The sequence below is a fragment of the Ostrinia nubilalis genome, chromosome Z, assembly GCF_963855985.1.
Source record: "Ostrinia nubilalis chromosome Z, ilOstNubi1.1, whole genome shotgun sequence".
In the NCBI taxonomy this organism is placed as follows: Eukaryota; Metazoa; Arthropoda; class Insecta; order Lepidoptera; family Crambidae; genus Ostrinia; species Ostrinia nubilalis.
This window is the reverse complement of record NC_087119.1, coordinates 5561401-5574763: the sequence shown is the minus strand read 5'-3', so window position 1 is coordinate 5574763 and position 13363 is coordinate 5561401. Positions and strand designations below refer to the sequence as shown.

At 36.4% G+C, this 13363-nt stretch overlaps 1 protein-coding gene across 1 annotated transcript in view; it reads right to left on the bottom strand.

The window, feature by feature from the left end:
* The window catches only part of LOC135087166 (sensory neuron membrane protein 2), an 88167-nt gene extending 75084 nt beyond the window's left edge, over positions 1 to 13083 (bottom strand). The window contains exons 1-3 of the mRNA XM_063982006.1: positions 12910 to 13083; positions 12036 to 12193; positions 8587 to 8728 (exon numbers count right to left, since the gene is read on the bottom strand). Coding sequence (XP_063838076.1) covers positions 8587 to 8728; positions 12036 to 12193; positions 12910 to 13029 — 420 coding nt within the window. The 5' untranslated portion in view covers positions 13030 to 13083. The remainder of the gene's footprint in view (positions 1 to 8586; positions 8729 to 12035; positions 12194 to 12909) is intronic.
* Between the last annotated feature and the right edge of the window lie 280 nt (positions 13084 to 13363).

Sequence of the window (13363 nt, the reverse complement as noted above, 5' to 3'; positions counted from 1 at the left end):
GATTTGCTCTGCGGTCTGCGGTCAGGTCAAAGTGAACGCATCCCGCATCTATGAAACTGTCGGACATTTTGTATTGATGCGATCTGACAGTGCGGGCACAAAGAACGCAAACTGACAGGTATATGCTGCGTTCATTTGACCTGACCGCAAACTACAGGACGCATCCAGTGTGAGAAATACTTTAATAAATAAAGGGATGTTGTGCAAATAGTTATTTACGAGTTTGATTGCCCTGCGTTTCATTATCGCAATATTAAAATCGGTCAAAGCGAGCGGTGCATTCGTGTGTGCTCCATGTTTATTTAGCCTTTTTTGGCGACTTCACCGTGGGCCATCGAACGACATCAAAGGGCGCCATCGTACTCATTTGGGGAATAAAAATACGAGTTAACATGGAAACGCAATTATGTATTTTGCAATTATACCTACAGAAATCTATTTATCTATGTATTATGAGATTGCTAGAGGCTTCGTCCGCGTGGTCTTTGTCTCAGTAATTATTTGCTATTAACACTTTTCTTTTAACAGTTAGATTCTTAGCATGAGCATAAATTCGATTATTCATAAGTTCATTTTAAAACTTACATTCCTAATTTCAGAATTATTTTCCTACTTTAATATTCGAAGGGTTGAAGAAAATTTTTACAAAGTGAAACAACATTGTTACCAGCATCTTATTACCCTTCGTATCAAACAAAGGAATTTAAGATTAAGGAAATACTAATTACTTAGGCACTTAGCATTCTACTAAAAGAACGCAAGCTTGACGAAATACCTACCTGTAGAGGCTTTGATCCTATAAAGGTCGGGGATGCAAGAGAAATGAGCGTTGTTTTTCCTAAAATAATTTTATTATTTTTATGAAATACCTAAACCTAATCTCCTTGTTCCTTAGGCAATAACGCGTTTCTAGGAAAGAGAAGTGAGCCGTCTACTTTCAATGCTGAGTATTTTCTTTGTCGTCAAACAAAGGCTTTGTTCATCCTTTATTAAAAGAAACCTGACCCATATCTCATGATATTAATTAAGTTTAAAATGTTTGACGACGTAGAATCCGGTATTCTTTAAAAAAAACTAAAGTTCGTCTTAAGCCGCAAAGTCTTTAGGACTCTGGTCCGGTTCGCTATACAAGCATTTCAGGTATTTTCATATAAATACCTAGTGAACAATAAAACAATTAAATAGTATTACAAAATTATACGAATATCCCAAAATCCAGCAGTGGACGTCATTTGGCTGAAACGAACGAACGAACCCCAAAATCCTACCATTACGTACGAGTACAAGCAGGAAACTTGTTTTTTTATGGCATAACCAAAACCACCATATTAGCAATAGATTTCATTAATGTACGAACTCGCGGTGCAACAGTCTTTGAAACAATTTTGGTAATAAGAAGGTCCGTATAGCCACAAGTTTGATGTTCGCTCGACACAAATTAATTTTGTTATTCAAATATGTAGATAACTAATCATAAACTGCACACGTAATCAGTACACCTGCCTCAGTGCCGACGTACTCAATGTTTAGATAGGTAGTGAAAACTTATCAATCCTCAAAATCCTCTTATCAGACAGATTGTGTAAATTCTTCCAATATTTTCATAATTATAGATCGGTAGGTATAATCGAGTTCATAAAAATATTGTTAGGCCGTTTTAACGATCATATTATACATATTTCAATACCAACTCAAACATCAATAAAATTAATCATATAAACTGTTCGCACTATTGACTTGGGCACTGCCAATATTATACAGGGTGCTAGGTAAATGGATATATGAGCCGAGAGTTATTCTCGGATAAAAGTTTGATCGAATCGGACCTTAGTTTTGTTATGAGGGATAATAGTTATGTCAGATTTTGGAATCCGGAGCACAGCTATTCGTAAATTAAATTGTATCTACTATTTTTAACTAGGTTCGATAGGTAAACTTTACAAATAAAGATGTTTTTATAAATAGTAATATCAAAAAGGATAAGTAGGTAAGTAACGCATGAATTTCCTACCTAATACTGCTCAATACTCAACACTTAATAGTACATTTAGGTGCTAATACCCACTTGCAGCAACTTGATTGGCAGCGCCGCAGAATCACCCCTTTCCTCGGAGACATGAGAGGCACTACAGATTAGAGGTCAATGGGCAAAAAATGATCGATTTAATGTAGTTTTCAAACGAATGACAGATTTAAGTGAGAAAAGGAACATGCAATGCACATGCAAAATTATTATAGTTAAAGTCAAATTATGTAAACAAAATGGGTAAGTACAATATGGGAGTGAAAATACTCTTAGGGTGGGTTGCACCATCTTACTTTAACTTTGACAAAGTAAAAAAACTGTTAAACTCCATACAAAAAGCACCGGTTATCGTCATAGTTACCGTTAAAGTTGGGTGGTGCAACTGAGCCTTAGTAGTGTATAACGACAGCTTCTATTTAACTTTGTATATAGCAATACAGTAACTGTAACTGTTATTTGCCATGCTTTTGGATTTAATTGGAAAACAATTTTAGAAATACGCTGTTGGCTTTCTTAGAAGATAAATAAATAAATTGAGTAAAACTCACGACGTGTGAGTGGCGGTGGCAACTGAAAAGCCAATTTATTAGCGTTGAAAGAGAATTCTAAACGGAAAATGGTGGTAAGAGCTATTTAGTTTTTCCATTAGTTTATTAGCTATTAGGTTAAATCACTGTCAATGATGCGTTTATTGAAAGTATACAATGAAACGCTCTAGCTTGAGCTTGCTCTAACTTAATTGTGATTGCCGACGCTCTGAAAATTTAATTTATTAGGCTGAAAGAGGTTTCTTAGCGGAAAATGGCGGCAAAAGATGTTAAATTTTTTCCATTAGCCTATTAGACCTAATAGACTAACGGAAAATACGTTTATTGACAGTTGCACGGTTTTGTAATTTGCGTTTTGAAACGTTTTTTTCTTTTTGAAATGGAAGTAAATTGAATTTATTTTCTGTGTACGGGTTGGAGTAATAGATACTAACTATTTTAGATAAGTTTGTAGCTTTTACTACATCAATCGCCAAAGCAAACCTTGTAACATGTACATTTATTCCATAGTGTTTTTCTAAGAGCAAAATGTTATACTTATTTTCTAAGAACATACTCGTACTTTGCAATTAAAAAAAATATTTGGACAATTTCACACATCGCTTGCTAGCCCCAAAGTAAGCAACTTATATACTTTTTAAATACATACATATTATACATATTAACACCCAGACCCGTCAGAGAAATTAAAATTCATCATTTCAATTTCTGCCCGGTTGGAAATCGAACCCATAAAATGGCCTATTGTATCTATCCTACCTTTCAATACGAAGACACGGTTTAATGCATAAAGTTAATATTCCTTCTTCTAGGTATATTAACTTCATGGTTCAATGACCGAAAGTATACAAGATAAATAACAAGCTAGTTATTCTAATTCGCTTTCCTTTACTTTCCTTGTAGAATTTTCCACTTAACGACGTGATCTCTTGGCTATTCAACTATGTAAGATAATCTAGAAAACACGCTGTAATTTTCCGATGGTTCAAGTTGTAAATAAATATATATCGTTATCGATATTTCATTAGTCGATACATCAGTAAACTAGTAACTTTGATTTGTGTTGTTCATAGAGACGTGAGCTCTAATGTTACGAATGTTATGACATTGTGTAAGTAATCGAATGTTGAACCCAAATTCCAATTCAAGTTCAAATGTTTTTATTCATAACCAGGTGTTTTTTTAACCAGAATTGTAAATGTTGGGAACTCGATGTCGATAAATAAAACTCTACATCTCTATTACAACATTTTATATTTATTATAACCGTGTCTTCAATCATTGATTTGCTTCTATTCAGAAAGCGACGTTCGGAAAAATACAACCAATAAGTACCTAGTCTCTGATTAATCTATTGAATCTGATTTAAGCTTTTGCACGGGTTCTCTTCATTTTTTATAAGAAATATGATTGGAAAGGTATTTTGCCGTCTTCAATTTCATTCCCTTTAATCCTTGAGGTAATTTAAATATAGTAGGTATCTGATTTCCTTTGATATCTGTAGTTCTGTGGGCACAATGAGTAACAAATTGTAGGTACACCCAAGGTAAACTAAATTTCAGTAGGTACACTATCATATTAAAAGTGAAAGGTCACTGACTTACTCATTACCAAATCTCAGAAACTATAACACCTACTAACTTGAAATTTGGCAGGTAGGCTTCCTTATAGGGTGTAGCCATCCGCTAAGAACGGATTTTACGAAACTCCATCCCTAAAGGGATAAAACGGGGTCCACGCGTACGAAGTCGCGGGCGGCCGCCAGTTCAGTATAATCGATATTCACCAGCAGCTTATCTACCAGCAGGTTTCTAAACATACATTCGACAGACTGAGTCTTTAGAAACGATATTCGCCAAAGGCCATTCTTGTAGGTATCTGTGTGTCCTATTGAGGAGTCAGAGCACCTGACAAGGGATTATATAAAATCCCCGTCTGCATTGATGGGGGCTACAGTTTGTACGGAGAATTCAGCACTTGCATGGATAAAGTAAAGCGGACAAAGTGCACCATTTTTAGGGTGCCGTACGTTTAAAACTCCTCTGTCTAAATAAGTTGACTGCTGAAATTGGTTCAGAAAGAGGTATTTATAATGCTTAATAAGATAATAAACATAAACGAGAAGCCTCCAACCAAGACATGATCACGAAAGTATAGTAGTTACATAGCTCAACTTTGTGCGTTGGTACGGGACCCTTCATGGGTGTTCGACTCGTGCTTGGCCGGTTTTAATAGGAACAGCTTTACTCCGATCATCGTCAGACTGAGGAGGTTTTGAGGACCTAATTAGTAGCTAACGAGGAGAGTATAATCTCCAGCCCGATTCTTATAAGCCTTTACCTGGAAAAATGGACACTTCAATACGCTTTAAGCTGCTATTGATGCAACGTGGTTCAGAATTGGAGATTTTGTATTTTCTGGCAATGATCAAAAAGAAAAGTTTTTTACTCAATCGCCGATTTACTCAATTACTGTTACATAATTGACGTAAAGTACCTACATTTTTAAATAGGTAATGTGGAGACATTATTGGACAAAATTTCAAAATAGCTTTTATCTAAAGCTCATTTTACACAAAATGATATAATGTAGGAACAGTAAGTCAGTACGAGTATATGGAAAGTTTTTTTTATGAAATTCAGACGGAAGCTTAGATAGATAGTAAGAGCTTATCAATTGTCTTTCGCATAGCAACACAAAGATCAGATCAAGTAACTCGCTCTCAGCCAAATGTAAAACCTATGCCAGCATGAGACGAAATATAACACTTTAAATACGATGCTATTTGTATTGTAACAAAAGAAATGAAAGAGCCAATGTGAGTCCATAAGGTAGCTTTTTTAAAAGCCCTTAAGTATGGTCATGTTGTTTTATTTTTTACTGTTATGAAATGGACAATACATTTTATTTTGTACGGTAGGTATTTATTTTAATTGATGGCTTAAAGTGATCAACCCTCTTCTGTATGCTTTCCCATTGAAATGAGAGGTCTAGATTGATTGGAAACAATTTTCGTGCATAAAAAAATTACAGGCACAACTAGTTGCAAGAAAAACAATGGCAAAATATTAATAAATGGACGCTACGCCTCTGAATACACAAAAAATATTTATTTTCTCTTTGCGATCGTTTTACCTCATTAATTTTTGGATGTTATTGCTTCGGAAAACATTAATTGGTTTCAAATTAACATGTGGGGCTTCCCGAAGCTTTACGTAAAAAATTCGCATTTTCAGTAGTGAAAATAACGAAACAAGAAAAGCCATATTTTTAAAGGTTTTTTTCAGTGCACTTTGTTCTTATCAAAGCTGTAAATAATAGCTGAAATTATCGACGTATTGACGTCTTTTCTAACATATTGTACAGTCAGTTTCAAAAATAGAAACTCATGAATACACCTTAAGCTTCCGATCGCGTGATCACTTGAAAGTTGGTTCACCTGTAATGCATCATTGATCAGATCAAGAGTGGACGATCGTACACAAATGCCAACATACACGACGGTATATTATCGAACAAGTACGAGTACCTACCTACTTTGACACTATTTCGTTGTAATAAAGGCAGTACGATGATGAAATGAAACAAACATGTAGTAATTTAAATCAGCAAGATCACGTCATCACGATTCTGATTAATTTCGATGCGGGTCCAATGACAGTTTAACTTTCCCCCGGGACAAACTTGAGCTTCATTGGTTGGGTTTTTATGGCGGTTAAGCTGTAGATCCTGGCTACACAGGAGTTGCAGTGGTGGGAACGAGAGGTGGGAATAGTCCCGTAGTAATTTAAATCTTATAAAAGTTGGTTCGACGATGCATCAGTATTTTGAAATCAATCAACTTTTTGAATTGATGAATGCAGTGAATGATAACTGTATTCCTTAATTAATGAATGTGTAACAATAAAACGTTTTGTATTAATTTGTGCAAACGTGAATCGGTAAGTACTAAAAGAAACGTTCTTTAATTAGAACCAGTTACTTACTTTTACTGCTTCAGGAAAATGTATTTATATTGGACTCCTTAGAAGAGTCAATTTGTGGGGAACAGAGTTGGGAAACTCTTCAACGATTCAGTTATAAATTGTATTTCTTTGAAACGGTTCTATTTTAACGGGGAAATAAGAGATACAAAATATTACAGCCTACAAGTACACTCAAAGGCAATTGAAGCATCATCTTAACTGTGGTGCGCTTTAATGCTTTTTCGTTTGGTCTTTTGTTTCTTACATTGTCTTTCTTGATTTTTCATTGCCAAAGCGGAGCGATGCGGAGAAGATGCGGCGAAGCTGTTTTCACAAAAGCGGAGCGGAGAAGAGTGGTGCGGTGCGAAGAATGAAAACGAGAGATGTAAGTATGTGCTGTGCGTAGCTGTCAGCTGTCAGCTGTTTATTGCTATCTATGAAATGGTAAGAAGCTCATTTTTTGAAATCGTATTTTGTTTAAGAACATTTTAAACTTAAATGTTATAGAATTTAATCTGGTTGGAGTAAAATTCGTGTGGAAACCTGGAGAGATGCATCAATTATGGACTGTAATGCAACAGCTGTCCGGCATGATTAATGGCCACAGTTAAATTAAAATGAAAAGGCATATTACCGTGTACCTACTTACCTACCTACAGAATTACCAGTAAAATATCAAACGAGATTTAATACTTGCTTCAAAAGTGTGTTTTTTGTAAATCTTTCAACGTAGCTTCCTTCAATCTCTTGTAACGTAGGTACTTAAGTTTTATTTTTGGTGCAAAACACTTATTTTCTAAGTTTTCTAAGTATATTATAAAAATGAATCGCAAAATGTGTTGGTAAGCGCATAACTCAACAACGCCTGGACCAATTTTACCAATTCTTTTTTTTAATGTTCGTTGAAATCCAAGGATGGTTTTTACGGCGAGAAAAAATCTAATGATTTCCGAGGAAAATTCAATCCCTAGGGGGTAAAACGGGGTCCACGCGTACGAAGTCGCGGGCGGCCGCTAGTTATAAATAATTAAGATGCCACAGTTATTTCCATTTCAAAACTAATTCTAACTTGTACATTTATTTGTACGAACCGTTAGTCGCTAAGGGAGTAATTATAGTACCTACAGGTGGGAACTTCGTTATTTTGAAGTCTAAATTATTATTTTGTTTTATTTTGATTTATTTGTAGTACCTACGCTTTAGTGTTAATGATTTTTTTAAAGTAAATTGTGAAATATAACGCTGACTGTACTAGATAAAGTAGTTTAAAAGTCAAAGTCCAGGGTGGGGGGCGCGACAAATCAACTCAGTACTGAAAAGAAGTCTGTTAAAAAATAGAGTCTACTTTTGTACAGCAAACATAGTGAAGATTTCAGGCAGAACATAATGTTTTACTGATTAGTCCAGACTCCAAACAAACACGTTGTTTTCCAAGCAAAAGTAAGACTACTTTACGTCCCACTGCATGACACAGTGAGGATTGGTGAAGGGGTGAGTAAAAGGTGTGTGATAACCTCATTTTCAAATGTTATACAACCGTTTTAAGGCTTCTGAATAGGCTTATGACTAATGCCACGTGATATTACTCGTAGCTGAGACCAAATCAAGGAGATGCTTCAACGAAAAATGCTACTAAATATGAAAGGAATGATCACATCTACTTATTCCCGGCGGATTCCTCATCTTTCGTGTTAGCAAGGCCTTAATTTGATTTATCAAGTATATTAGAGAGACTTAACCCTAACGACCCATGCAATAAAAATACAGGGTGTAATTTTAAACAGATTATAGTTGGTAGATTCCCGGGTGTGACAAGCAAATTTTTGGACATCTTTGAATGCAGTTCTATTTCATTTCAAAATAAAGGAATGATTTCTTTAAGTAAAATTGTCCATCTACAGTATTGAAAATACTTTCCCTCCAGGAGGCATTAGAAAATTCACACATCACACAATCATATCACTGCTGCAGTTATTGAGAAATTAACAATAATAATCTTAATATGAAATAATAATAGTCTACTTAAATAGGTACATAAAATACTTACGTGGTATGCAATGTTGGTGACGTGCACCAAGTCGTCCTCGGAGTACGGGTACGAGGCTTCAGGATCGAATTCGAATCGGCTCAGCAATCTGTAGCGCAGCAGATCCTCCTCCATGCCTTCCACCTCTCTGCCATGATACATCCTGGGGAGAATACGTCTCTAAATAAATAAATAAGTAAATATCTTTGGACAATATCACACAGCGCCATCTAGCCCCAAAGTAAGCAATTACATACATATCCTACTTTTTAAATACATAATGACTTGTCTGGGTGTTACTATGTATAGACATTAAAATTCATCATTTCAATTTCTGCCCGGAGTCGAATCGAACCCGAGACCTCTCGGCATACCTAGTAGGTAGTTTGTTTTAGAACCACTACACCAAACATAGAAATAAACGCAAAATTGACGACCGATGGAGCAGCAAGGTTCTGGAGTGGAGGCCACGTACCGGAGAGCGCAGCGTAGGACGTCCAACCACAAGGTGTACCGACGACTTTATAAAGGTAGAAGGAAAGCGCTGGATGAAGGCCGCTATGGAAATTATCGGGGGAGGCCTACGTTCCGCAGTAGACGTAGAAGAAAAAACTGGGAAACATTCTTTTTGAGCAAAGTGTATTGTGAAGACAACTTCAAAAGAGAAGATTTCTGATGGAAAGAACTGCCAGAAACTTTTGTATTTTTATTACAACCGTCTTGCCTCTTGTTTCCCCTGCCTACTACAAAATGTAAATGCGCGCGGTAAGCGTAGAAACAATTTTCCTGTCATTTTAGGTGCCGTGCTTGAGCGCGGCCCAGAGGCAGCATTTATCTAGCTGTGACGTCAGTGAACAAGCTAAATGCCGCCGAAGCTTGAGGTTTAGTTCAATTTCGAAGCTCCTGGATATGGTAAATCAATAGCCCAATCTTGGGAAAAATAAGACTCGTAAATTGTCAACTATGTAGTACCTACCTACTCTACTCGTTTTTCTTTAATGTATAATACTGACTGACTATGGTTAGGAGAACTCTTATGTACCTGAAAAGCAAGCTTAATTTAAAGTAGTAACTACCTTAATTGCTTTGAAATCAATATCTAGTAGGTATAAGATCGAAGCAATTAAAAGTTTCTTTTCGCTCATTAGTTGACTTTCCTACACGTTTTGCTGCAACTTTCCTTTGTGTGTTTCTTAATATAATATCTTCAGCATTCGATATATTTGATACGTGATCGCATTTCTATCATGTGATATAGTTATCATCCTTAATGAAGTAGCAAACTATTAGTTGTAATGTGATATTATAATCTAATTGAATCGAAAACACAACAATAAAATTTAGGGTCTTAAAAAGTCAGCGCCGCTATTCAAAATTACCATTTTTCTGAAATATTATTGTGTGAACCACCTTTGCACTTTCAACAACTTACCATCAAAAATATGCCAACTCGATAAACGCCGGTATACAGAAATAATTAACAGTTTCGGACATGTTTTAGCGAACACAAAACACTGCACAACAGACCGAATGTCATCCGTCCGTCTCGTTTACCCCCAGCCCAGACACCCCTGCCGGAACTCGCTACTCAAAGCGAATTTTCCGGATTGTTACAGGTTTAGTGGCGATTGGTATGTAGTTATGGTCAACCTTATGGCCTGGCATTAAGGCTGAAATAAATCTAAACCCAGTGCTGTTTCAAATTTGCTAGCACCATGCTGACTGAAGTTTGATAACTCCGCATAATATCAATATAACACAATATCCCGGCACCCTTCATTTTCGCTTGTATTGTGAAGTCTGTGATAGCAAAGGGTTATTAACAGACTCATTCAGTGTAGCGGAGTTTATGAAAGCGAATGTAGCTACTCTTCAATTACGAACAAGTTAGGTATTATACTAAGGCTGGTTTGCACCGAACGTTACTTTAACTTTACCAAACGTCAAAAATCTGTCAAACTCCATAAAAAAATAACCGGTTATCGTCAAAGTTACGGTCAAAGTTAGGTGGTGCAACTTATCCTAAGAGAAACATTGATTTTGAAAGCGTTACACAAATACTTTAAAATGCGCTCACCAATACCTATCTATTGAAATCTGACTTATTAAACAAACATTATAACTTCATTATGCTACTAACTACATACCACATTACTCGTACAATAGCCATTATTTTAGCCAGTGCCAGTACACCGAGCACAAAATCACAGATAAAAAACCTTTCTATTTTAGATTGACAGCGTAAAGCGAGCGATCCCAGTTCCCGCTTCTGTTACAGATCAACGACTGCCTATTCAAAGGGACGAGGCGACAGTCGCGCCGAGGGAAACAATAATAAGAGTGTTGTCCCGAAGGATAATAAGCTGAGGGTGTACTCCTCAAACGGTTACCTCATTATAGGCCAACTCTGTCTTTCAGCAACATTGAGAGAAAGATGGATAGAGTCGAGACCGCGAAAATCATTTCGAGGCTTTCAGGTATTAGGGTACTAGAGAGCAATAAACAGTGGTATTGCTAGCTAAAAATAAGTAACAAACAGTGCTTAAATGAACCAACTGAATATTGGCTCTTGGGATATCGTTTAGTCGTCTTGTATTTTCAACCTGTGCCAGCAATATCGCACGCGTAGAAGATCTTGTTAGCGCCACATTATGTTGTTGCACTCAACCGAGATCTCTCATTTTAAGGGGTTGCGTTTGGTAGAAGGTTCAATGTCATGTTGTTTCTTATGTAGAACTCTACACTGATCATTATAACCATCTGTCTTCTGTCTTTGTAATATTGAATGATCTATTATAGAAATAGAAATAGATTTATCGTTGCAGGTTTTATATTATTTCAGTTACATCTATTGCATCCGCGAGGTTGCGCTGTGAGCTTGAGTAATAAAGTTATTATAAAGCTCTGCCTACGGTAAAGTTCAGTAGAGTTCTTCAACTTTGTGATATTCATGAAGCCTGTCAGAGTCAATAAAAATAAGTTTTAAATAACGAAGAATATGTACCTACTCGTATATTTTTTAAAATGAACAAACCTCAAACCTCAGAGGTTGGTGTTTTTGTGAATTTGTAAGTTACGTAGTTTCAAATTAACCAGGCCGAATTTAATAAATAGTTACTTAGTTGAGAGTTAACCTACTATTCTTAATAAGTGGCCCGTCGACATGAGTTAAGAAATTATAGCTTTAATTAACACCTAAATAAAAACTGTTGAGTCCAAGATTCTGTAAATAGGTAATTATCTTTTATGCTTCTGGAAGAAAAAAATCTGGTTCTGCGTAGGACGTCCACCCAAAAGGTGGACCGTCGACCTCATAAAGGTAGCGGGAAGGGGCTGGATGCAGGCCGCCTCCAACCGACCATTGTGGAAATCATTGGGGGAAGCCTATGTTCAGCGGTGCACGTCCTATGGCTGAAAATGATGATGATGGTGATGATGAAGAAAAATTTCATGGTTAATTTCAAACTTACTTATAAGTATACGGCCCCACTTCTGTCAACTCCGGCACAGCTCCTTCGAGAACCTCCTCGGCGTTGCTGATGTTGAACAGCCTGATGCTGAAGCTCAGAGGCATGGGCAGTTGCTTGAACCTCTCGAGCTGTTCTGTGTCGTTCAGCAGTATCACCTCCTGGGATATAGGAATGAATGAAAATGATACGGCGTACGGGAAAACGCAGCGTGGGACCCACAAGGTGGACCGACGTCATCACTAAGGTAGCAGGAACGCGCTGGACGCAGGCCGCTACCAACCTGGCAACATGGAAAGCATTGGGGGAGGCCTATGTTCAGCAGTGGACGATGGCTGAGATAGGAATTAAGTCCATGGTTGAGTTGAGTTAAGATTAATAGCAATGTACAGCAAGTCAGATACGCATTTCGCCAGAAAGGATACAAAATAAGTAACAAGTGCAGAGGCTTTTTACATAGATTAGGCAAATAATTTAGGTTTTTGATTCGCAATGCATAAGTTGTGTTAAAATAAATATTTGATCATGGGGGTCTCAAAAGTACCACACTATGATCAACATACTCTAGTTACCAATATTTTTAATAACCCGTAGGTATTAAAGCAGTAAGTATGAAGTGTATCACGGTGCAAAATAAAATTATACATTTTTCCAATTACGAGTACTGTAGTATTATTGCTAATATGCATTAAGCTTGATACAGCCTTGTAGATGCTGCTTATAAAGGACTAGATTTATCAATCGAGTAGGTAATTAATGACAACTTTTTTAAGCTGCAAGTCAGCGAACGAGCAGTAGTATGTTGCGATTACGAAGTCTTACCTACATGCGGTTTGTCTTAATAATTAAATTTAGTTTATGGCAGTTCCATACTTACGTTAATAATACCATTTTCTACGATACCGGGTATGACCAAAAACCCAACAATGCTGCTGGCTATCACTAGAGCTGCCCCTAACACCAGCGTCGTAACACCACAAACCATTCCACTGCACATTTTTATTAAATTATGTATTAATTAATTAATTAATCAGCTACCACCACACGTGAACTTAAACCTAATGAAATTAATGATAAGTAGCATTGCGGGTGTTTACGATACCGATAATTTTAATCTTGCTGAATCTTTACTAATTCGTATAAAATGATAACAGGTGTTTAATTGGATTTATGTTTATTTTTATTACTTAGTAAGTAGGTAAGTCACGTTCGTAAAAATGAAGATAGTTAGTACATTAAAGTACCTAATAGTTATTTTCTTATGACTTGATGATAAATTGAGCTCTTTGTTCTTATTATTAAAGTTAGTTACGCAGCTTTTTGCGTTATCT